The sequence below is a fragment of the Panulirus ornatus genome, chromosome 12 (genome assembly GCF_036320965.1).
Source record: "Panulirus ornatus isolate Po-2019 chromosome 12, ASM3632096v1, whole genome shotgun sequence".
NCBI lineage: Eukaryota > Metazoa > Arthropoda > Malacostraca > Decapoda > Palinuridae > Panulirus > Panulirus ornatus.
The window spans coordinates 56,670,033-56,696,544 of record NC_092235.1 but is presented as its reverse complement, the minus strand read 5'-3'; the positions used below and the strand labels follow the sequence as shown (position 1 = coordinate 56,696,544).

At 40.4% G+C, this 26,512-nt stretch overlaps 1 protein-coding gene across 6 annotated transcripts in view; it reads left to right on the top strand.

The window, feature by feature from the left end:
* The first annotated feature begins 344 nt into the window (after nucleotides 1-344).
* Nucleotides 345-26,512, top strand: part of LOC139752074 (uncharacterized) — a 32,728-nt gene continuing 6,560 nt past the window's right edge. For 2 of the 6 annotated variants that reach the window (XR_011713473.1, XM_071667919.1), the window contains exons 1-3: nucleotides 713-842; nucleotides 7,411-7,631; nucleotides 8,948-9,402. Coding sequence is in view for 5 of the 6 variants with exons in the window: in XM_071667919.1 (XP_071524020.1) it covers nucleotides 713-842; nucleotides 7,411-7,631; nucleotides 8,948-9,402 (806 nt within the window). In the remaining variant the exon portion in view is untranslated. Of the gene's footprint in view, nucleotides 485-585; nucleotides 843-1,044; nucleotides 1,169-7,410; nucleotides 7,632-8,947; nucleotides 9,403-26,512 lie in introns of those variants that run through there. The other 4 variants (XM_071667921.1, XM_071667922.1, XM_071667920.1 and 1 more) reach the window with 4 other exon arrangements.

Sequence of the window (26,512 nt, the reverse complement as noted above, 5' to 3'; positions counted from 1 at the left end):
TTAATAAGTGATTGGTATTAAAGCATTATTTGAAGTTAGGAGTAACTTCTGTATTCCCGCCAACGCTACTTACACGGTCCTCACGCCCCATCCCAGGATGACTCCCTCTCAGGCGGAGTAGCCAGCCAGAGTATTTGATGTGCCAAGTAAGAAATGATTTGAAAAAAAATAAGAAGTTTTTCGTATCATTTATAATAAAATGCATTATTATAATTCATATATGTGAATACTTTTAAGTCATATTGTATGAATGACTCAATAACGAACAAAATAACGAAATATTTGTGGTTTCTGTTTTGATATGGCACATATGGAGAGCTTGGGACTTGTGATTGGTGGACCGCGCGGCTCATGTGACGTCAGTAGCGAAGCGGCGTCAGTGCGTCCATTCTTGTATCGCGCTTGGACGGTTGGGACGGTTGTCCAGCAAAGAGCTTATTTTTAGTGTAAAAATTTTTTAGGCTAACCGCCACCGTGTCTTCAGGTAGGTTTACATACAGTTTTGTGGAAATTCCAACTGCATGTGAAGCGAAGTTTGGGTTATCACCAGTGCTACTTATACTTGAATCGGTGTCGGCCATTGTTACAAGGGTTCGCAAAGGATGTCCAGTGACCGTAAGAGAAGCCTACTTATCTCGAAACAAGAGTGATAGTATTATTTTGAGTTACCGATTGTCATCATGACGAGTGAATATCTTGCGGTCGTTATCGGATGGTGGAACTATTGATGGATAAACCTCGGGTGTTTGGAGTTAGGTGGGTTTCCGCATGTAGGACCGGCGGGCGGGCTTTGGTGGCATGGGGCCCGAACGCGGGTTGCTCTGCGTTTGCGGAATATTATGGTATGAAAACTTCTGTTTTGTAAGTGCTGGTTTATTGGAATCTCTTGACTGGCTGTATGGTCAGGGTTTTGGTAAATCAGGTTTGTTTAATGGTAGGTAAGCTTTACAGGGCTTGCAGAATCATTCGGACTATTGGCTTCATCTCCAGGTTATCAGATGTGGGTGTGTGGACCTCTCATGGCTATACCCAGATCTTCAGTGTTGGGGACGCTCTTGTGCTCCCATGGGTGTGACCCCCGGGTAACGCGTATCCTGTTTGGACCGGCTCTTGTTCGTTTGCGCGTTCGTCTTGTGATGGTGCAGTGTTGTATATAGTGTCATTTTAGGTATTGGATGTTCTTTGGTAGCCGTATATCCAACCAAGCCTGCTTTTATGCTGTAGGGATGTCTTGGTAGTGCCAAGCAGTGTTTGGATGAAGCATTGGTTATTTTGCCGATATATCTTCTTTGTTGGGTCCAACTTTATTGAGATTTACGTACCGTGCTTCGTCTCATTACCGAGCATATGTAAATTGAGATTTTTTTGAAGTCTTGGGAAATTGCAACTAGAAATTGGTAAGCAGCAAGCAAGGTCAGTGTTAACCCAAGTCTGTTCGTGCGTTTTGAAGGTCATGTGAGGGTGAACTTTGTCCTGGATTGCTGCTCACACAGGTCTGTAGGGTGCCGGTATATCTTAGGTCAACGTTGGAGTGAATTTCGGAATAGTCCCGTTAAGTTTTACTCTAATGTAAATGTTTTGAGTAGACATTGGGTTAAAGCGGTAGTCGGTCAACATTCTCAACTTCCAGCGCCCCCCCCCCCCCCTTTCCACCATTTCTATTGACCTTATATTTCCACATGAACCAGAGGTGGGCTTTAAAGTAACCTTTCTTGAAAATAGTATATGTTGAAATAAACAATCCTTTTGAAAAATTGCTGCTAAGTTTCTGCAGCTTTGGTGTACGAGTGGGTTGTATTAATCTGAATGGACTAGTAGCCCCCTTTATTTGAATTTCTGCTATATAGCTTTACTTTATAAAGACTAGCGTTAGTTGCCACATTCGTAAGGGTCTCATAATTACCTGGTTTAAAGAGCAGATCATTTGAATGTGGTAAAGTATGTTTTTGAAATATGTTACATAACTTAGGGACACTACAAGAAATAGCTAGAAGAAACTGCTGTTGATTCCTAAATTATTATTATTATATGAGATGAGCTGCATTAGATTTTTACTTAGATGAGCTGCATTAGATTTTTACTTATTTCACACGGATAAAATTTTTAACATGAATTTTCTTCCATAACTAAATATAAAGGAAAAAAGTTTGTGGCTTATTGAAAGTGTCTTGCTTTGTGCTGTCTTTGGTGAAATATGTATATTTCTATAGTAGGATTTTGTCAATGTAAACAGATTCCATACTGTGAAAAATTCATGTTTTTGCTTTGGGGTTGAGACGTGCTGGGAATGCTGTTTGGTATCCCTACAAGTTGACAAGTTATTACAAATTTTAAGTTCCACCAGACTTTTAAGCCCTCTTAAGAAATTATCAAAGCTGTTACCCAAAGCCCTGAAAATCATTGCAAGCCTAGTGTTGCAGTAATGTTACAGTGATTTATTAGAATATGGACTTGTTCCAGTTTATAGATTCAAATGAAAGTTATACTTTTAGGTAACTTTGTGTTGGTATAGTGTGCAGGATTTTGTGAAGCACTCCTTACTCCAACAGTTTTGTGTGCATAACATGAACAGGGCTAGATAAGGGAAAGTGTTGGTAAAAGCATGTTTACTGCATGTAAGTTTAGTGTGCAAGTATTCTACTGATACTGCTTTTGTCTTATCATTTCATACACCTAGTCAACATCATTTAGAAATGTCCCATTTTTAATACCTAGTTGTACTGTAAGTGATATTTTTACACCTGGACCCTATCTCCCCAAAAAACAATAGAGAAATATTGAATGGGTAAATGCCCTCAGCACTTTAAAACCAAACACTCAACCTACCATTGGTCTTTCAGTAAAGTTATACAAAGAAATTTCCCATTAATTCCCTTCTCTGAATTGCTGTTGTCAAAGTTAAACTCGGCCAAAATGCCCCACAGCTTGGAAGACAGCATGCCACTCCACTACCTAAATCCACCGACCCAAGTTGCACTCCCTCCAATTCCCAGTGTAATAGGTTCAAATATATTGTTTATTCCTGTGCTGACACTGCTGATACAGTTGACCCTCAGCAGTTTGGAAACTTCCTTCGCTGTTCACTGCCTTGTCAGCCTCTTAGACTTCATTTACCAAGACTTAGAGAAGTCTTTGACCTTTGTGGCACTTGCCTTTGTAGAGTTCACTTAGGCTTTCAACTTGGTAAACTATTACATAATAAGCAGGCCATTAACCTGGGACTACAGGAGTGTCTTGTCTCTTGGCTTGCGTGCTTCTTGACTAGGCAACACCTAACCACATCTCTATTCCCAGCATGTGGTTTATCAAAGTGCACCATGATGGTGCCACCCAGCTTCGTCATCCGTATAAATGATCCCATGAAGGACGGAGACCAGTGCTGGAAGTATTAGACAAGTCTACCTTTGACATCACTATTAGCAAAATTCTCGACTTCATTGCCTGTCAGCTACCAACAGAAATGTATTAATGCTAAGTATATCACCATCAACCACACCCAGAATGGTGATGCACATTAACAACTTGGGTAGCAGAGTGGCATAACACTACTTTGACATCCTCCAGGTCATTAGACTTTTTGGTGTTGATATAATGATGGTTGAAACTGGAAGTCATGTCAGCACTGTTATCAGATCCTCCTCATACTGTTTGTAATTTCTCACCAACTGTAAATACTTCAGTGTTTCACACGTTGAACTTGGAAGTCTGTGTCATCTTCAGTATACCTAAAGCTTACCTATTCCTCCCCAGTTTGGTCCTCATTAACAGATACCCAGAGGGACCAACTATTAGGAGTGCATAAAAGGGCATGCAGAATCATCCTGGGCCCTTCATACACCTAATACTAAGACGTCTTCATCTTAGTGAATTTGTTCACCCTCCAGCCAACACTGGCAGCTTACATGGAAGTTTGTCATTAAACTGCTGAATGCCATTACAGAAACCTCTGTACCCCTAATTGCCCCTCCACCATGGTCCATCATTCATCACCACAGTCAGAGTTTGTAGAGACCTAAATAGTCGTATTCCTATAGTTGTGAACGTCTGAAACTTCATGATCGAGTTCACAGCTGTGCAAGTTCAGAGCTCAGTTTTCAGTTAGACTATGTGGTATGTCTACTGTACTGTAATTCTCTATATATTTCAATTAAGGCTTGGCCTTGATGTGGACTTTTGTCCTCACTGAGCCTTTTACATAAAAAAGAGATAATGTACAACCCATACTGTTTACTCTGTAAACATCCCCCTCTGTCTGTGTTTGTACTTCATCCATGTGCTTATTCAAAGTGTGGAAATATTCACCATCTTGAGCTTCGTTCCTTTATTAGTTGACTAATAACCAACATTACCTCTCAGTCCTGTAATATCTATAATACCTCAGTGTTTTCAGCCAAATGGCTGCTGAAATTCAATAGATCTTTATTTATGTATCTTGAGCATTTCTATTATACGGCAGTTTACACTATGCACCTAATACATTTCTTAGAGAAATTATTTTTCTTGTTTATGTTACACATCACTGACATTTACTGACTTGAAAAGCTTTTAATAAAGTAATGGTGAAGTTTTTGAGAATATCTGAAGTTAAGGGTTTGTCACCCCCACAGCCTAGACTGTTGTATTGTCTTGTTTCTCAACCAATCTTCTGTAAAGCACAAGCCATGAGGCCTGCATAACCCCTACATCCTAGTTGGATCTGGTACACTATGTAGGTACTTGTCCATTGCACTCGTAAACTTTTGAGCAACTCATCCTGTTTCTCATAGACCATTGAATTACTGAACTGGAAGTCAGTTTACTCAAATGAAAGGTTAATGAACCCAAATGAAGCTGTTACTTGTTTGAAATGGATTTAATTATATTAATCTTTATGTATCTAACCAAATATGTGATGCCCTGTTCCCTTTTGGTAACTCCCTCAAGTTGGTGCTGTGGCAAAAGTTTCCATTGCTGTTGAACTCCAGTGCCACTTCTTAGCCATTAGCAGAGGGCAACTTTAGCAGAACATTTTCAGAGGTTTCTTCATAATGTCCCAACAGTTATCTTGTTTAATTTTCCCCGTGGACTCATAGGAATATATATGTGCTGGAAATGAGATGTTTGAGGACAATGTGTGGTGTGAGGTGGTTTGATCGAGTAAGTGATGTAAGGGAAAGAGAGATGTGTGGAAATAAAAAGAGCGTGGTTGAGAGAGCAGAAGAGGGTGTTTTGAAATGGTTTGGGCACATGGAGAGAATGAGTGAGGAAAGATTGACCAAGAGGATATATGTGTCGGAGGTGGAGGGAACGAGAAGTGGGAGACCAAATTGGAGGTGGAAAGATGGAGTGAAAAAGATTTTGTGTGATCGGGGCCTGAACATGCAGGAGGGTGAAAGGCGGGCAAGGAATAGAGTGAATTGGATCGATGTGGTATACCGGGGTTGACATGCTGTCAGTGGATTGAATCAGGGCATGTGAAGCGTCTGGGGTAAACCATGGAAAGCTGTGTGGGGCCTGGATGTGGAAAGGGAGCTGTGGTTTCTGGCATTGTTGCATGACAGCTAGAGACTGAGTGTGAACGAATGAGGCCTTTTTTGTCTTTTCCTAACGCTACCCCGCACACATGAGGGGGGAGGGGGATGGTATTCCATGTGTGGCGAGGTGGTGATGGGAATGAATAAAGGCAGACAGTGTGAATTGTGTCTCTGTGTGTATATATATATATATATGTGTACATTGAGATGTATATTTGCGTGTGTGTATATACATGTGTATGGGGGTGGGTTGGGCTATTTCTTTCGCCTGTTTCATTGCGCTACCTCGCAAACGCGGGAGACAGCGACAAAGCAAAATAAATGTGTATATATATATATATATATATATATATATATATATATATATATATATATATATATATATATATATATCCCTGGGGATAGGGGAGAAAGAATGTTTCCCACGTATTCCTTGCGTGTCGTAGAAGGCGACTAAAAGGGGAGGGAGTGGGGAGCTGGAAATCCTCCCCTCTCTATTTTTTTAATTTTTTCCAAAAGAAGGAGCAGAGAATGGGGCCAGGTGAGGATATTCCCTCAAAGGCCCAGTCCTCTGTTCTTAACGCTACCTCGCTAATGCGGGAAATGGCGAATAGTTTGAAAGAAAGAAATATATATATATATGTGTGTGTATGTGTATAATTAGGAGTGTTGAAGAATGTGGGGAAGGTGAGAATGTTATCTCGGTCAAAATGGATATGTTTGAAGGAATAGTGGTTCCAACATGTTATATGGTTGCGAGGCATGGACTATAGATATGGTTGTGTGCAGGAGGGTGGATGTTTTGGTAATGAAATGTTTGGGGACAATATGTGGTGAGTTGGTTTGATTAAGTAATGAAATGTTAAGAGAGATTTGTGGTAATAAAAATAGTGTTTGAGAGAGCAGAAGAGGGTGTGTTGAAATGGTTTGGTCACATGGAGAGAATGAGTGAGAAAAGATATACAAAAAGGATGTATCTGTCAGAGGTAGAGGGAATGAGAATTGGGAGACCAAATTAGAGGTGGAAGGATGGAGTGAAAAGGATTTTGAGCGATTGGGGACTGAACATACAGGAGGGTGAAAGACGTGTAAGAATGGAGTGAATTGGAACGATGGTGTGAAGGAGGCATGTAAGGATGGGAGTGAGTAGAGATACTTGCTGTGGCCACATGGGGTTCTTGGTAATCTTGGGAAATGTACATCAAAGATAGATGCCCTTATGCTTCTTCGCATTGCTGGTAACTGAGAGCTTAAAAGACGCTTTGGTGGTATGATGCAAGGGGCAAAACGTAAAATACTGTATACTGTATCTTATGCTATGTGTAAACACTTCTCACTTGGCGCTGTTAATGCCACACCACAGTGCTGCTAGCCCAATGATTATTCTAAATAAAATTCCACATAGATTGTGGAAATCTAGAAATTGTTTAGGTCTGGTACACAAAGTGAGAGGTCGTGTACGGACATGGTGAATACTTTTAGTCATTTGACAAATGTTTCTTTTGAGAAATTGCAAATTTGTATGAGTGTTAGGAAACTGCAGATGGTATAGCAAAATATAAGCATGTGCTTTGTGTTATATGGCAAGAGGTGCATTGTATGGTTGGCAGAGATGGCATAGGCTTTGATTAACCAGAAAATATATCAATTTGAGCCTAGTCATTCACATCAGTACAGATCAATTCTAATTGCACTTGTATTTGTTAGAAAAAAAATGTTCATAGATTTTTTAAAACTTGCTGTATGGTTATGTGATATATGGCACGGCCATAGTCAATGAGTTATTACTCAGGAGGCAAATGCCACTAAGGAAAGCAGCCTGGTTTTTGGCTATGTTATAGATGAGCTGTATTGACCTTTAGTAAGAATATTAGAGTACTTTTTTTTTCCATTACAGAATCCACAATGCCTCCTAAGACAAAAATATTTGTGGGCAAATTGCCCCCAACTTGTAAAGACTTTGAGTTACGAAAGTTGTTTGAGAGGTTCGGCGAGGTCACAGAATGCTCCATCTTGGGCAATTATGCTTTTGTGCACATGAAGACTGAAGAACAAGCAGCAACAGCAATCAGGAACCTTAATAACTGGGACCTGAATGGTTTCAAGATCAGTGTTGAGGTATGTATAGGAATTGTGAAGAATTCCCATTAATTGATTTGTTTCGGCTAAAAAGGCCTTTAATATAATGTTTCCAGTTGTTTATTAGAATATCTTGTGTGGGTACTTTAATGACTGCTCATCTTAATTGCTCTGTATGTTAAGATAACCTTACTCTTTGAGAGATCTTTAACCGTTAATCAGCACAGCCCTGGAATTTTTTGGAGATCCTGCAAAATTTTTTCCCCTCTTGTTATGGAAAATTTTTGTAGATATGAAATGTGATAGAAGCTTCTTGCCAGTGGTTAAAACCCCAAAAATTTGTGTTTTCATGCTTATTTTAGTTAAGTGATTTAAGGCTTGATATGGAAAGATGTACCTTATTGTTTGAATGAGGTTGGGAAGAAGCAACACAATGTATGGTTGCTTGTAGAAGTTAAGAGGTTAGAGGAAATTCATGTTTGAAGTACTTTCATTTTAATGGCTCATTTTCCCAAAATCTCTCTTCTCAAGGAAGTGCTATATTACCCATTACTTCACTGTCTTTGGTAAATTTTACCATAAAGAGGTACCTGAGAATTTCTAGATTGGGATCATGTTGTCTGAGTGTGGTTAAGAGAATTGAAGAGGATGTGCTCAAATGGTCTGGACATTTGGATAGAATTAGTGAAGAAAGTTTGACAAGAGAGGATGAGTCAAAAGTAGAAGAAACCCTCAAGAACTATGAAACCAAATTGGAGATGGAAGGGTGCAGTGGAAAGATTTTAAGCAATTAGGGCCTGAACATGCTGGAGGGTGAAAGGCGAGCAAGTGGATAGAATGAAATGGAATATGTTATATTGGGGTCAACATACTGTTAGTGGAGTGAACCCAGGAGTGTGAAGCTTCCAGGATAAGCAATGGAAATGTCTGTGGGACCTTGTAGGAGCTGTGGTTTGCATTACACATGAAAACTAGAGAATGGGTATGATTGGATTTAGCTTGTTTTTCGTCTGTTCCTAGAGCTGACATGAGAAACTGATCAAGTGTAAAGAAAGTGTTGTCCATGTAGTACTTTTCAAGTACAGAAAGTTTCTTCATTTGTACCTGAGACCAAGAGAGGTTTAAAAAGGACACCTTAGTTTTTACTGTGTATAAAGTAGTTCTGAAATGGACATCTGCATTTTTTCCATGTTATGGATTTATTGAACTTTTGATTAAGTTGCCTCACTGAGTGAAACTAATGCACATTTTTTGTTTTTCCCTTGATACTTATTAGATGTATTATGGTTTGCAGATATATTTTTACAGCAAGTAGGTGTAATATTGGTTGCAATGATATGTTTTAACTTTAACAGCAATCTACTGGTGAAAAGCGTGCTGGTGGAATGGGTGGCATGGGTCGAGGAGGCATGGGTGGATTCCGTGGACGAGGTGGTCCCATGAGAGGTAGAGGCATGGGCCGCCCTGGACCATATGACCGTAGACCCCCAATGGGTGACCGTTATGGGCCGCCACCCCCAGGTCCACCACCAGCACCTCCCATGAGAAATGGATATTATGATGATTATGAACGCCGTGAACGCCGTCCCCTTCCACCAGGCGGAGCCTTAGACAGGCGACCTCCACCACCAATGCCAAGAGAACCAGCATACAGGGACCCTTATGATCGATATGACTCTTATGATCGCATGCCTCCTCCCCCCATGGGACGCCGCACTCCTCCACCAATGGACCGCCGACCTCCTCCTCCTCCAATGGGATATGATCGCAGGGATGACCTATATGGAGATATGTATGGACCAAGGCCTGAGTATGTATCACCCCTATCCTTTTAATGTTTTTTTTTTATTTTAAGAGCATGATCAGTTTTTTATTGTGATGCGTACCTTGCTTATTGATTGGGTATGGAAAGGTAAGGATAGAGTGAAATTTATTTTAGTTGCTTGGATTAGAACATGCAGGAAGGGGAGGCATGCATGGGATTTATGAATTGGAGGGATGTGGAAGTGAAAGCTTTGGTAGGCTTGTGGGAGGGAGCGAAGGTTCTGGGAGTAGTTAAGAGTGTGTGGAAAGAGAGCATTATCTTGGGAGCAGAAAATGGGTATATATCATAGTCATTCTATCAATATTATTTGGTTTTCAGGCATAGGATATAGATAGGGTTGTGCGGAGGAGGGTGGATGTGTTGGAAATTAAATTTTTGAGGACTGAGGTGGTTTGATTAAGAAATGAGAGGGTAAGAGAGATGTGTGGAAATAAAAATTGTGTGGTTAAGAGAGCAGAAGAGGGTGTGTTGAAATGATTTGGACATATGGAGAGAATGAGTGAGGAATGGTTGATAGAGGATGTGTTAGAGGGGAAGGGAACAAGAAAAAGCAGGTGACCTATTTAGAATTGGAAGGATGGAGTGAAAAGTATTTTGAGCAGGAGGGTGAATGGCATGCAAGGAATAGTGAATTGGAGTGCGTGCTGTCAGTGTATTGAACCACTGCCTGTGAAATGTTTGGGGAAAACAGTGGAAAGGTCATTGGGGCCTGGATGTGGATAGGGAGCTGTGGTTAGGTGCATTACACATGATAGCTAGAGAGAGAGTTTGAATGAGTTTTATTTTTATTTTTTTCCTGGTGTCACTTCACCGGTGCAGGGGGTAGTGATGCTGCCCCCTTTAGGGCAGGGTGGCGCTGGTAATGGATGAAGGTAAATGAGTATATGTACATGTGTATTTATGCATGTATATATGTTTTTATTTATTTATATATTTATTCATTTCAGAGGATGTGTGGATCAGGTGTTTGCTTTGAAGAATGTATGTGAGAAATACTTAGAAAAGCAAATGGATTTGTATGTAGCATTTATGGATCTGGAGAAGGCATATGATAGAGATGCTCTCTGGAAGGTATTAAGAATATATGGTGTGGGAGGCAGGTTGTTAGAAGCAGTGAAAAGTTTTTATCGAGGATGTAAGGCATGTGTACGTGCAGGAAGAGAGGAAAGTGATTGGTTCTCTGTGAATGTAGGTTTGCGGCAAGGGTGTGTCTCCATGGTTGTTTAATTTGTTTATGGTTGGGGTTGTTAGGGAGGTGAATGCAAGTTTTGGAAAGAGGGGCTAGTATGAAGTCTGTTGGGGATGAGAGAGCTTGGGAAGTGAGTCAGTTGTTGTTCGCTGATGATACAGCGCTGGTGGCTGATTCATGTGAGAAACTGCAGAAGCTGGTGACTGAGTTTGGTAAAGTGTGTGAAAGAAGAAAGTTAAGAGTAAATGTGAATAAGAGCAAGGTTATTAGGTACAGTAGGGTTGAGGGTCAAGTCAATTGGGAGGTAAGTTTGAATGGAGAAAAACTGGAGGAAGTAAAGTGTTTTAGATATCTGGGAGTGGATCTGGCAGCGGATGGAACCATGGAAGTGGAAGTGGATCATAGGGTGGGGGAGGGGGCGAAAATCCTGGGAGCCTTGAAGAATGTGTGGAAGTCGAGAACTTTATCTCGGAAAGCAAAACTGGGTATGTTTGAAGGAATAGTGGTTCCAACAATGTTGTATGGTTGCGAGGCGTGGGCTATGGATAGAGTTGTGCGCAGGAGGATGGATGTGCTGGAAATGAGATGTTTGAGGACAATGTGTGGTGTGAGGTGGTTTGATCGAGTAAGTAACGTAAGGGTAAGAGAGATGTGTGGAAATAAAAAGAGCGTGGTTGAGAGAGCAGAAGAGGGTGTTTTGAAATGGTTTGGGCACATGGAGAGAATGAGTGAGGAAAGATTGACCAAGAGGATGTATGTGTCGGAGGTGGAGGGAACAAGGAGAAGTGGGAGACCAAATTGGAGGTGGAAAGATGGAGTGAAAAAGATTTTGTGTGATCGGGCCTGAACATGCAGGAGGGTGAGAGGAGGGCAAGGAATAGAGTGAATTGGATCGATGTGGTATACCGGAGTTGACGTGCTGTCAGTGGATTGAATCAGGGCATGTGAAGCATCTGGGGTAAACCATGGAAAGCTGTGTAGGTATGCATATTTGCGTGTGTGGACATATGTATATACATGTGTATGGGGGTGGGTTGGGCCATTTCTTTCGTCTGTTTCCTTGCGCTACCTCGCAAACACGGGAGACCGACAAAAAAAAAAAAAAAAAAAAAAATACATGCTGCCTTCATCCATTCCTGCCACACATGAAATGACACCCCCATTCCCCTGCGTACCTGTGAGGTAGTGCTAGGAAAGTACATCAACAAAGGCCACATTCGTCCACACTCAGTCTCTAGCTGTCATGTGTAATGCACCAAAACCACAGCTCCCTTTCCACATCCAGGCCCCACAAAACTTTCCATGATTTACCCCAGACGCTTCACATGCCCTGGTTCAATCCATTGACAGCACGTCGAACCCGGTATAATACATTGTTCCAATTCACTCTTCCTTGCATGCCTTTCACCCTCCTGTATGTTCAGGCCCAAATCGCCCATAATCTTTTTCACTATCCTTCCACCTCCAATTTGGTCTCGCTTCTCCTCGTTCCCTCCACCTCTGCCACGTATATCCTCTTTGTCAATCTTTCCTCACTCATTCTCTCCATGTGACCAAACCATTTCTATACATTTTATTTATTTTGTATTTATAAAATTGGAGGTCGAAAGATGGAGTGAAAAAGATTTTGAGTGATCTGGGCCTGAACATGCAGGAGGGTGAAAGGCGTGCAAGGAATAGATTGAATTGGAATGATGTGGTATAGCGGGGTCGACGTGCTGTCAATGGATTGAACCAGTGCATGTGAAGTGTCTGGGGTAAACCATGGAAAGTTGTGTGGGGCCTGGATGTGGAAAGGGAGCTGTGATTTCGGTGCATTATTACATGACAGCTAGAGACTGAGTGTGAATGAATGTGGCCTTTGTTGTCTTTTCCTAGCGCTACCTCGCACACATGAGGGGTGAGGGGGCTGTTTTTTCATGGGTGGCGATGGGAATGAATAAAGGCAGACTATGAATTATGTACATGTGTATATATGTATATGTCTGTGTGTGTATGTATATATGTATATGTCTGTGCGTGTATATATATATGTTGAGATGTATAGGTATGTATATTTGCGTGTGTAGACGTGTATGTATATACATGTGTATGTGGGTGGGTTGGGCCATTCTTTCGTCTGTTTCCTTGCGCTACCTCGCTAACGCAGGAGACAGCGACAAAGCAAAATAAATAAATGAATATTGTTATTATAATAAACTCACTCAGACATGTATTCACATTCATACTTGTTTTCATTCATTCCTGGCACCACCCTGGCCTGCAGGAAATGGCATTGCTGTCCCATGCTTCAGGGAGTGGATGGTTCTCTTTGTTTCCTGGCTCATCCTTGTTGATGCAGGAAAGGGCGATCAACTATAATGAAAAGATGATTATATGCATATATATATGTGGATTGGTGGAGAGAGAAGTGAAGATGTGGTGAAAGCCTTGCATAAAATGAAATGTGGCAAGGAGATTGAAGTGGACAGTACTGCAGTTGAATACCAGGGGTAACAATTGGTTGGTAGATAGGCATTTTCTTTATTTATGGATGATGTGTTGCCTGAGGATTGGCAGAATGCTATTTAGTGTCATTATAAAGGCAAGAAGGATAAAGTTGTGCTTAAACTATAGACGTTGTGTAGAGTATTAAGGGGGTGAAGGCATGTACTGAGGATCATATTGGGTAGGGGCTCTGTGATGTGAGAAGTGGTAGGGATATTTGGTTCAGGTATTTGCTTTAAAGAATGTGTGTGAGAAATAGATGGATTTGTATGTCATTTATGGAGAAAGCATTTGATAAGGGTTATATGGATGCCTTGTGGAAGGTTGTTAGAATATATACTCTGGCAGGAAAGCTGCTAGAAGCAGAAAAGTTTTTATCAAGGGTGTAAGGCATGTAGGAGCAAGAGATGATAGAATTAGTAGGTGGGAACGTTAAGGCAACAACATTATGTAGTAGTTGGTAGGAGCTAATATTTGGTTGTAGGCTCTGCAAATAGTATGCTATGGTTGCCCTCTCCCTGTGGCCTGTTGGCGGTGAGGCACTAAAGGCTAAGAAGAGGCACTGGAGTTCGTTTGTTATTGTGTGAGAATTATCATGGCCATACCCTCGAGGGAACAGGCATTGTATATATAGTTATGAAGGATTTGCATGAGTAGGAAGAGAAAAGTAAATGATTCTAAGTTAAGGTTGGTCTGTGACAGGGTTGTAGTATCACTATGGTTATTCATTTTGTTTATGGATGAGAGGTGAGGTAGGTAAATGGAAGAGCCTTGGAAAGAGGGGCAGTCTGTGGGTATGAGAGGGCCTGGATATATTTGAGTGAGAAATGGCAGAAGTTAGTGACTGAGTTTGGAAGTGTGTGAAAGGAGGAAGTTGAGAGAAAATGTGAATGAAAGTAAGGTTATTAGATGTAATGGGGAAATGGCAACCAATATGAAAGAAAGATTTAAAGTGGTAGTGGAAGTGATCCTTGGAGTGGGTGAAGGTTATGGGAGCACTGAAGATTGTTTGGAAAGAGAATGTTGTTCAAGAGGGCAAAAATGGGTGTGCTTGAAGGTTTAGTTGTCCCAACAATATTATAGGCATGGGCTATAGGTAAGGCTGTGTTGAGGAGGGTGTCTCAGACGTGGGCTGTAAAAGGCTGTGTGGAGGAGGGTGGATGTGTTGGAAACTAGATGTTTGTTATTTTTTGGTGTGAGGTGGCTTGATCAAGTAGTTAATGAAGAGATAAGACAGAGGTATGGTTATGAAGAGTATGGTTGAGAGCTGAAGAGGTTGTGCTGAAATGGTTTAGACATATGGAGAGGGAGTTAGGAAAGGTTGACAGAAAATGTCAGAAATTAAGGGAACAAGGATAATGGGAAGACCAAGTTGGAGATTGAAGATGGGGTGAAGATTTTGAGTGATTTAGGCCTGAACATACAGGATGGTGAAAGGTATTAATGGGATAGTGATGTGGTATACTGGGGTTGACATATGTCAATTGAGTGAGCTAGGGCATGTAAAGTGTCTAGGGTAAACCATGGAAAGCTCTACTGGGTCTGGCTGTGGTTTCGGTGCATTACAAATGATTTACTAGAGAATGGATGTGAACATGTGGCCTTTCTAAGTGTGTCCTTAGTGCTACCTTGCTGATGCAGGAAATGGCAATCAAGTTTGAAGAAAAACGTGTGAGAAATGCTTAAAGAAACAAATGGATTTGCATGTGGCATTTATGGACCTGGAAAAAGCACATTATAGGGTTGATAGGGATAAGAATTTAGTGTGTGTGTGAGGCAAGCTGCAAGAAGCAGCGAGAAGTATTTACCAGTTTTGTAAGGCATGTGTATGAGTAGGAAGAGAGGAGGGTGAGTGATTCCAAGTGAAGGTTGTTGACACTGTGGTAGGGCCATGATGTCACCATGATTGTTCAATTTGTTAATGGATTAGGTTATGAGGGAGGTAAATGTGATCCTTGGAGAGGGGGTGAGGTGAGTAAGCAGTCTAGTCAATGAGATGGCCTGGGAAGTGAGTCACTTGTTTGCAGATAATAAAGCACTGATGGCATATTCTAATGTGAAACTGAAGTTGGTGACTTAGTTTGGAAGGATGTGCGAAAGTAGGAAGTTGACGTTAAATATGAATGTTTCTAGGTTTAATGGAGTTTAGGCACAGTTTAGTTGGTGTAAGTTTGAATGAAAAATTAGAGGAAGTGAATTGTCTTAGGAGTGGACATGGCAGGAAATGGAAACATAGAAGCCGAAGTAAGTCGTAGGGAGGGTGATTAGGGTAAATGTTTTTAGAGCACTAGAGAATGTGTGGAAAGAGATTATCGGAGGGCAAAAATGGGTATGTTTGCAGGTATAATAACCCCAACATTATATGGATGTGGGGCATGGGCTGTATGCTGAGACTGTGCGGAGGAGGGTGGATGTTTTGGAAATGAAGTGCTTGAGCACTAAATGTTGTATGATGTGGTTTGGTTAAGTAATGGAAGGGTAAGAGAGAGGTGTGGTATTAAAAGTGTAATTGAGAGAGCAGGAGAGGGCTTGCTGAAATGTTTTGGGCATATGAAGGATGAGTGAGTAAAGGTCAAGAAAGATGTATGTTTCAGAAGTTGATAGAACAGAGACCATATTGGATATAGAATGATGTAATGTAAAAGATTGTGAGTGATTAGGGCCTGTACTTGCAGGGGATGAAAGACATGCACAGGATGGTGAATTGGAATGATGTGGTGTACAGGGTTGATGGGACTGTCAGTGGACTGAAGCCTGAGGTAGGGCATTTTGAACCATTTGGTTTAAACCATGGAAAGAACTGTAGGGCTTGGTTTTGGATAGGGTGCTGTGGTTTTACTGGATTACTTTTAACAGCTAGACAAGGGGACACTAGTGTATGTGGCCTTTCTTTGTCTGTTCCTGGCGCTATCTTGCTAATGTGGGAAGCTACTAAAAGTATCATGATTTTGCCTACAGATAGATATTACAGCATGTTAATCTTACCAGCTGTTAATAATGCAGCCCATCGGGGAACTAATTCTTTTCTGGTGTGGGCATATTTTATGAAATTTTAGCTCATTTTTCAGGTGGTGCACATTAATTTGAATGTTAATTCAGGCATTTTTGTTAACCTTATTCTATTATGTGCAGGATTTGGTTTAAGGTTTTCCTGACACATTTATGGCTGTTCTCTTAGAAAGCTTTCTTGATGATCCAGTGAATACGGATTGAAGGTTTACTTTGCTGTTTATCGTCCAAAGTAGATGTGAGGATTTTTTTTCTTTAATGCGATAAATTGAATGTATTATTTGGTTTTTTCTCTTTTGTTGTTAGGTCACAAAAAATCTAAGATGACCACAGCTGTCCTGCAACTTCCTGGGGAATCATGCAGATTTAAAAAAGATATTACATTTTTTCAAGCCTTCAGTGAATGAAAGTGAGAAATTGGTTTGTAGATTTTAACCATTTTCCATCGGTGTTTCCATTAACATGACCTCTTTGGTACTCCAAACATGCGAGAAGTGAGCCCAAAAGGACTAAGATAGAATGAGAAAGACGAGCCCTATACAGGAGGCGAAAAAAAATTGGAGAACTTCTAGAAAAGCCACAGATCACCCAACAAAGAAAAGAAAATCTATCAAATGAACTGATGGTCCTAGAGCATAAACTCAAAATGTTGTATGAAAGACGGGAAAAGGAAGAAGAGGAAAGAGCTAATCTTGAGATAAGAAATAACCCAAAATACTTTTCTCTGGTAAGTTTAATGGGAGCGTGGTGATGGAGTGGATGGTGGTATGTACTGAAGATCATAACATGGAGGAACATTGCGATTTTAATGGTGGTGGAGGATGTATGAGTATGGTATTTGATTTTGAGAAATAGAGGGTTTGTAGGTGGCATTTTTGTATCTGGAAAAAGTGTATTATAGGGTTTTTTAGAGATGCTTTGTGGAAGGTGGTATGAATATATCCTTTGGAAGGAGAAGTACTTGAGTGAGGCAGTGAGGAGCTGGCAACAAAAGAGTAAGACTTGTGCAGGTTGGAAGAGAGGAGGAAAAGAGTGGCTCCAGGTGAAGTTTGGCAAGTGAGGAGAATATGTGCATGTTGGGATTGTGAGTTTCACTTGCTGCTTTTAGATGACAAGGTAATATGAGATTTGAGTGAGAGTAGAAACTGGTGTCTGAATTTGGGAGAGAAAAGAAAATAGGAGATTAAACATGAATGAGAGGAAGGTAATTAGGTTTAACATTGAGAGATTGAGGTAATTTGGAGTAAGTAAATTGTTTTAGTTACCTTGGAGTGGACACAGTAGCAGTTCGAAGTTGGGAGCTGAAAAGTGTGTTGGAGAGGGTAAGGGTAAGGATGTGGGGCATGGATCTTTGAAAATGATAAAAAAAAAAACGGAATGGGTTGAACATTTTTTAAGTGAAATATTTTTATCATTGGTGTGAGGAGGTTGATCAAATAAGAAGTGGTTGGTTGTGAGATCATGTTAGTAAGAAAGTGGAAGAGGATGTCAAAATGATTTTAACATGAGAGGACGTCTAGGGGTATTGATTTTTGGTATAGGATGGAAATGGAGGTGAGAGGATTGAGAGAAATTTTCTCTTAGCGTTCAGAGCGTGAACATAGAGGAAGGATCTATGTTTGAACTAATGCACATGAAGTGGTTAGGGGAAACCTTGTAAAGCTCTCTGGGGCCTGGTTGTGGATGGTAGGCTCTGGTTTGCATGCATTTTACACAACGGTTAAGAGTTGATGCAATTGAAAAAAGGCCATCCTTTGTCTGTTCTTAAGACCTGCTCACTGATGTAAGATACTGGAAATAAGTAAGGAAATTATCTTCATTCATAAGCAGAATGCAAATATAAAGGGCCACAAACTTCATTGGGCCCCGAGAAACGAGCGTAATTTTACAAATGACTTGCAGGACTTCAGTGCTGCTGCTTAGTACCTCCCCCTTCACAGGCCACCACTGGCAGGGACAATTCCATACAGTGGTTCCCAGAGACAATGGGGCTCTCAGTTTGGTCAGAAAAACAAAAATTTCAGTACCCCTCGAGTATTTGTCAGTTTTAAAATCTTCCTAGATGGAGTTGTATAATTCCCCCTTCTTTTCTGCCTAAAGATGAAATAGCGTGGTCACCATGGTAAGGCAGGGTGAGACTTCCTTACTCTCAAAAACTACAGTATCCTGTAGTCTAGAGGCACATGATAGGGTAGACTTTCAAAGTTTTGAGATGTAGGGAAAGGAATGGTTATCAAAATGGTCCACCATTGAGTTGCCAATGTCCACATAGTAATCATGTGATGTAGCAGCTTGCCACGTATTGCAGGTCCTTATTAGTGGTGTGTTTACACAAGCAGTCAGGTTTTTGGAGCAAAAACCATAACAATATCTATAGAAAGGGGAAATAGACCTAACTTTGGTGTAGCACAAGTTTTGCTGTTTATAAGTCGGAACACTTTCGACTCAACTGTAAAGTAAGGATGCAGAGCTTAAAATGCCCTTGACAGGAGAGCAGTACACCATACATAGATAGATTAATCCTTTTTATGAATAGAGCAACTGTTCAGAAGAACAAATTTTGACATCTAAACAGGATTGCAAGAGTGAGTAGATTGATAGTGATGGAAGAGACTGAATGCAGAATAAGTGAGGAGCAGAGTGGATTTAGAATAGTAGGTTGATCAGATTTTTGCATAGAATAACTGGAAAGGCATCTAGCAGTAGGTAAGAAACTGTAGAAAGCCTTTTTTGGGTGTTAAGTATATTTGGTGAAGGGGACAACTGTTGGATGGTGTGAAAACCTATGGAAGAGAAAATGCATGTGTATGGGCGATTGAAGAGTTGAGCAAAAGTTTTTATGTACACTTGAGTGTGAGGCTGGGCTGTGTGACGTCACTATATATGATTTCGCAATCTTGCAAGGAAGCTTTTTTTACCAGTCACCTTTTATGTGGTCTGAATTAACTGCCATGTGGGTGTGTGTGATAGAATGTGTGGCAAAACTTTGGTGAGGAGCAGTGGGTGGAGTAAGTTTGTTCCTGCAGGTCAGTCTTGCAGTTACCATTGTATGTTGATCTGTGCAATTGGATATATATCTGGTCCCCTTGTTGTCTTTGTTGATATGGCTTCCAAACATCTAGCAATGCCCTCTCCTAACCCAGAACAAGCAGGTAAACAGAACCTCTCAGACATTAGAAACGAAGTTAGAAATGTTATCAATGTGCTGATGCTGGTGATGGAGCATCTGTATGGTGGGAAGTGCAATGAAACTTAAACTTAAGTAAAGAGTGGCATTTGGAGTAAGCATGTGTCCTGGGTGAAGCGCACACGTTGCTGCCAGTGGGCCAGTCATGCAGTTACCCTCATGGTGTGAATGTGCTTCATGTGCAATTTCGATATACACGCAAATGTGATTTTCCTTTAACCCTGTGTGTCTGTTTATTAATATGGCATCCAAACATCTGGCACCAACTCTTACCTCAAACCCAGCAGTTAAACAAGAGAACCTCTGACCTTACAAATTAAGCTAGAAATTTTATGACATGCTGAGATTCGTGAGGGAGCATTGGCTTGGTAGAAAATACCCCAAAATTTCAGATGGGTTGGTAATGAGGAGTTAGTATAGGTCGTGGGTGGAGCACACTTTATTCTTACCAGTGGGTCAGTCTCACATTTACCAATGTTGGGTTGGGTTCTGTGCTACTTTTGAGAGTTTACTGCAGCCCACTGTTTGTGTTTGTTAATATGGCATCCATACACCCACCAACAATCTGCAGAACTGGCAGATAAATGGAAGAGAACCTCTCTTGACATTAGAAATGAAGCTAGAAGTCTTACGATTCAGTGATGCTGTTGATGAAGCGTTAATGCTTGGGCCTGTTTACAAGCTGGGTGAATTCCTAAATCTTGAAGCTTGAAATGAAGAAAAAGCAGTCGTAGTAACCTTCAGCTCAGGTTTAAAGTTTTGAAGATATATATATGAATGTTTATTTAAAGAAGACAATATTTTTGAGCCAGCCATTTCAGGCAGGTAAAGGATGGCTAAATAAGTTCATTTGACATTAGAAACTTCATAATGTGAAGATAAACAGTAGAATGTGCTAGTGCTGACCATAAAGCTCCTGCACACTTTCCAGTTTTTTCTTAATTGGTTTGCTATATATGACTTACCTTTGTGCAATGTTTTTTGCAGAACATAACCCATGCATAATTTCAGGGATTGGTTAACATGAGAGATGAAAGCAAAATAGGGAAAGGTGTGCAAAGATGGATTATGTTGCAGAGTCATTGTGGCTAGTGACAAGCTTGTTTGTGGCTGATACTTAGCTGTGTACAGAGTGACGAGTTGCAGAAGGTTGTGTGTAAGTTTAGACCATTGAAAGTTACTGCAAGTAATGATGTTTTAAAGGAAACTGTGAAAGCCTAAATTTTGCAGAGCTCCTTAGATTGAGAAAAAATCATACTTTACTGTGTTATAGATAAGGGGGAGAAGGGCTGGAAGAGTGACTACTTGATTATTGGGAGCTGTTTCAGGTACATTGATGATATGGAGGTAAAGGTTAAGAAAACATAGCATTACAGGTTAGCTGAGTAATTGGGTTTCTTAATAGAATAATGAAGGGTAGAGGTGCAAGTATGAAAGTAAAGATAGGATTAAGGGACAGCATAGTTCTCTCGACCCTGCCACTTGCAGCTGAAACATGGACATTAGATGAGTCACAGAGGTCAAGCATCCAGGCTTTGGGAAAAATCTATTTGAGAGGATCATATGGTTTGACTAGATGGAATGAGGAAATGAATAAGGGGTTTTATAAGAGATTTGGGATGGCAGGGAATAAGTGGAAAGAATTGTGAAGTGGTAGATTGGGTGAAATGTTATACTTTCAGGTGGTTTGGGCATGTGGAATTAATTCAAGACTGGTAGCTGACATGGGGATGTATTATATTGTGATTTTGAAATGTGATACTTTCAGGTGGTCTGGGCATTTAGAAATAATGCAAGACTAATAGTTTACATGGAAATTGTATAATGTGATTTAAGAGAATGGCCTGTGACTTTGGAAATGAATAGAGTGGAAGAGTTCTGGAGCAAGAGCAGTGATGGAAGATTTTGTGGGCATGGTGTATGCTAGGTGGGTATGTTCAGATATGGATAAGTGGAGAGACTTAACTATTCCTTTGCTGGGAGCTTCTGGCTGTAATGGACATCAGAGTAACAGAATACAGTAGACTGCCAAGAGGGGATGAGTTATTGTAAAAATAAGAAATACCTTTCTTGTGAATATTGAATAACACTGGAAAATTTGGTAAAAACTGATGGACATTAGATATTAGACCTTGTCATCTTATTAAAGCTTACAGTGGTCTTACTGTAAGTAGTGTGGAATACAGTACAAAAAGGAATCATTATACAAATTAATGTTACATTCTGGGTTTGTTATGAAGAAAGTGCAATTCAAGTGGTCTTACTGTAAGTAGTGTGGAATACAGTACAAAAAGGAATCATTATACAAATTAATGTTACATTCTGGGTTTGTTATGAAGAAAGTGCAATTCAAGTGAATGATATATGCATTTGGTATTACCTTTATATGTTCTTAATGAAGAATGTGTGGAAGTCGAGAACATTATCTCGGAAAGCAAAAATGGGTATGTTTGAAGGAATAGTGGTTCCAACAATGTTGTATGGTTGCGAGGCATGGGCTATGGATAGAGTTGTTCGCAGGAGGATGGTTGTGCTGGAAATGAGATGTTTGAGGACAGTGTGTGGTGTGAGGTGGTTTGATCAAGTAAGTAACGTAAGGGTAAGGGAGATGTGTGGAAATAAAAAGAGCGTGGTTGAGAGAGCAGAAGAGGGTGTTTTGAAGTGGTTTGGGCACATGGAGAGGATGAGTGAGGAAAGATTGACCAAGAGGATATATGTGTCGGAGGTGGAGGGAGCAAGGAGAAGAGGGAGGCCAAATTGGAGGTGGAAAGATGGAGTGAAAAAGATTTTGTGTGATCGGGGCCTGAACATGCAGGAGGGTGAAAGGAGGGCAAGGAATAGAGTGAATTGGAGCGATGTGGTATACCGGGGTTGACGTGCTGTTAGTGGATTGAATCAAGGCATGTGAAGCGTCTGGGGTAAACCATGGAAAGCTGTGTAGGTATGTATATTTGCGTGTGTGGACGTATGTATATACATGTGTATGGGGGGGGGTTGGGCCATTTCTTTCGTCTGTTTCCTTGCGCTACCTCGCAAACGCGGGAGACAGCGACAAAGTATAAAAGAAAATATATATATATATATATATATATATATATATATATATATATATATATATTTGTGTGTGTGTGTGTTTTATTTATTTTTTTATTGTTATTTGCCATTTACCTCTTTAGCGAGGTAGCATCAAGAACGGAGGATGAGCCTTAGAGGAAAAAAAATTCTCACCTGGCCCCCTTCTCTTTTCCTTCTTTTGAAAAAATAAAAACTGGAGGGGAGGATTTTTAGCCCTCTGCTCCAACCCTTTTTAGTTGCTTTTAAGACACTCAAGGAATATGTGGGAAGTATTCTTTTTCCCTAATTCCCAGGGACTAAACCAGGGATTGTGAAAGGTCTGTGGGGCCTGGGATGTGGATAGGGAGCTGTGGTATCAATACATTACACATGACAGCTAGAGACTGAGTGTGAATGAATGTGGCCTCTTTTGCTTGTTTTCCTGGCGCTACCTCACTGACGCAAGGGTTGGCGATGCTGTTCCCTGTGGGGCAGGGTGGCACCAGGAATGGATGAAGACAAGCAAGTATGAATATATTGGTGTGTATATATGTATTTGCTGGGAGCGGGGGGCTGGAAATCCTCCCCTCTCGTTTTTTTATTTTTTTTTTTTTAATTTTCCAAAAGAAGGAACAGAGAAGAGGGCCAGGTGAGGATATTCCCTCAAAGGCCCAGTCCTCTGTTCTTAACGCTACCTCGCTATCGCGGGAAATAGCGAATAGTATGAAAAAAAAAAAAAAAAAAAAAAAAGAAAAGAAAACATTGAATCTTCATGCAGAGCCAAAACTCTCCTTAAGGATTGACCATCAGACTTCCAAACGGTAATTTACTAATTAAACAAAAATCTCCCTATGTTGAGAAGTATGGCAGATATCACCACAGGATTTAGGGGGTTGTTGACAGCATGCCTGCACACTGCCCCAGGTTTGCATTCTGATAACTTCCCCCATAAGGAAATGCAAAGCATCTTTTGCATGAGCAAATGAATATCCAGTGAAGGATAAATCAAGATTGCTGCATTGTCCCTTAGGATTTAAGGTTGACAAACATTGCTTCAGTCCACAAAGGTGTAAGCAAAGCAATACCAGGAGACTTCCAGCTGACAGTGCTGACATAAAACTCTGATTCCTTAGATTAGAGTTGTCTAGGGATATATCCCATAACATAATATTTTTATGGTAAGATCTTCCTTTTAGGTTCTTGACTGCTAATTTTGTGCTGTTGAGGCTCTGGAGAAGTACTGCTGACATGGTTTACACAAATTGCGAAAGCGTGTGATAGATGTGACCGTGGTATCTTACGAAGTTTGTAAGATAAGAACAGTGGGAAAACTGGGAAATGTATACAAATCTGTTCCCAAGAACTGTAATTGCTCCACTCTTGTTCCTGTCTTATAACAGACAAGTATAGTCTTCTGCAGGTGCTAGAATAGGTATTAAATTCACCTAAGCACAGGATGAAGAAAGGCTACAGAGATAATACGGCTATGGGGAAGAACATGGTTTTCATTGGGGATAAGTATTAACTCTTATAGGGCCAAAAATGATGTAATCAAAAATGCTAAATATCTGTCAGAAGACAGTGGGATGGATCCTATGGGCTTTCAAGATGATAATGGTACTTTTCATGGTGCTAATTCTTTCACACAATATTACTGTATTTTAACATGTTTGTGCAAGGTATTTGAAATTGCATGTTTTGAAGGCGTTTAAAGATCTTTTTTGGGTCATATAATCGCAAGCTCTAGTGAGTAGAGCACAGATGGGCAGGATATAGTGTACATACTTGGAAGATCTGAGAGGGCCTGGTCCCTGAATTATTCTCAAAATTCCTATTTTGTAACAACAGGTATGGAAGCTGTAAAATACTATAAAATAAGATGCAGTTTATTTGAAAATAGAAAATGCCTTAAACTTTCAGGGTACAGGAGTGCCCAGGACTACCCCAGGTACATTCTAGGTTTTGTAAGTGATTATATTCTGGAACTTGGCATTTGCAAAAGATGTGTGGATTGCTTTTATTTAGGCCCAAAAGTGGTATGAATTAGGGCATTTCTAGTACGTTAACAAAGTATGGTTCTTGGACTGTGCTGCCTCATTTACTATGAGCAGGCTTAATTGTTTGTGTTTTAAAATTTTGTAGCTTTTTGATGAAACTCATGCAGTTACACTCGTAATTGTGAAAATAACTGGGATTTCATCATAGCTGCTCTCACTGGTGTCAAAGGGATCCTTAACCTGACGTGGCTCCATAGGAAAGCAGGCTTGATTTTGTTTTTCTTTTTGGTGCTCATGGTTTACTGGCATACCCCAGTTGGAAAATAGGATATTAACCTTTCCTTAAAAATTAAGATGGCATAATAATTGTTATTGAAGGGATGAATCACTGTTCCGACCTTACAACTAAACAAACTCGTTCACCATTAAGTTTGTTGATCGTGTACAAGACTTGTACTTGCATTGTAGCAAGTGTGACCTGCTAATCCCAGCATTGATAGGTGATGAGGGAACGGTTTTCTCTGCCCAAGAGGTGTCCAGATTGTTCAGGTGCATGTACATGGTAAACAGATGTTCTGCAGTGGAGTAAACTATGAAAAGGGCATTTGCTAAATGGTAGGAAAAGCTCCCAAAGTGTTGTAGTGGCTTCAGTTGAGTTGTCATCTATGACATACCAAAGACCTTACAGTGCACACCCAGTTCAACTTTTGGGTGGGGGTAGATTAATTTTAAAGCACACAGGCTAAAAGTCGACATTATACCCCTTGTGCATTCATATTTTTAGGTCATTTACATTCCCAAATAACCATTCTTAATACTTCTATTGAAATTTTATGAATAAACATACATTTCTCATTGACATGTATTATAGAATTGGTTATAAAATTCCTACAGGAGGTAAGGTGCTCAACAAGATATAATGAACTTCTCTTGAAAACTTACTTGAAGATATATTTTACAGAATGAGGAAGAAAATAGATTGAAAATGGAAATAACGTTACCTTGCTAATGCGGGAAATGGCGAATGTGTGTGAAAATATATGTTTATATGCTCTCCGAGATAACTTCTTGCCCTCCACACATTCTTCAACGCTCCCAGAATCTTCGCCCCCTCCCCTCCACCCTGTGACTTGTCACTGCTTCCATGATTCCATCCGCTGCCTAAATCCACTCGCGGATATCTAAAACACTTCACTTTTTCCACTTTCTATCCATTCAAACTTACTTCCCAATTTACTTGTCCCTCAGCCCTAACCTCCTAATTTACATGTCCCTCAGCCTTACTGAACCTAATCACTTTGCTCTTATTCACATTGACTCAGCTTTCTTTCACACACTTTGCCAAACTTTCACCCACTTCAGTTTCTCACATGAATCGGCCACCAGTGCTGTATCATCAGCAAACAACAACTGACTCACTTCCCAAGCCCTCACATCCAGAACAGACTGGATACTTGCCCATCTCTCCAAAAACTCTTGCATTCACCTTGCTAACTATGCCATCATAAACAAATTAAACAACCATGGAGACATCATGCACCCATGTCACAAACGCCCACACATGCATATATACATACCTAATACAGTTCAATGTATACATACATATACATACACAGACATATACATATATACACATGTACATTTTCATGCTTGCTGCTTTCATCCATTCCTTTCGCCACCCTGCCACACATGAAACAGCACCCCTCTCCTGTGCATGCGTAAGGTAGCGCTAGGAAAAGATGACAAAGGCCACATTCATTTACACTCAGTCTCTATCTGTCATGTGTAATGCACGGAAAACATGTGTATATTATCCCTTGGGATAGGCGATAAATAATGCTTCCCATGTATTCCTTGCTTGTCGTAGAAGGCGACTAAAAGGGGAGGTAGCGAGGGCAAGAGATCCTCCCCTTTCATTTTTAATTTTCTAAAAGAAGAAACAGAGAAGTGAGCAAAGTGAGAATATTCCTTTTAAGACTCGGTCCTCTATTCTTAATGCTACCTCGCAAACGCGGGAAATGCGAATGTATAAAAAGTGATATATATGTTGTTATTACTATCACTATTATAGATAATTGCCTATGTGGACAAAATTACTGAATGCTTTAATGATATTAGTGTAGCTTCATCCACCATCGTATCATTTACATTTTCTTTTAGCTCAGCTACCGT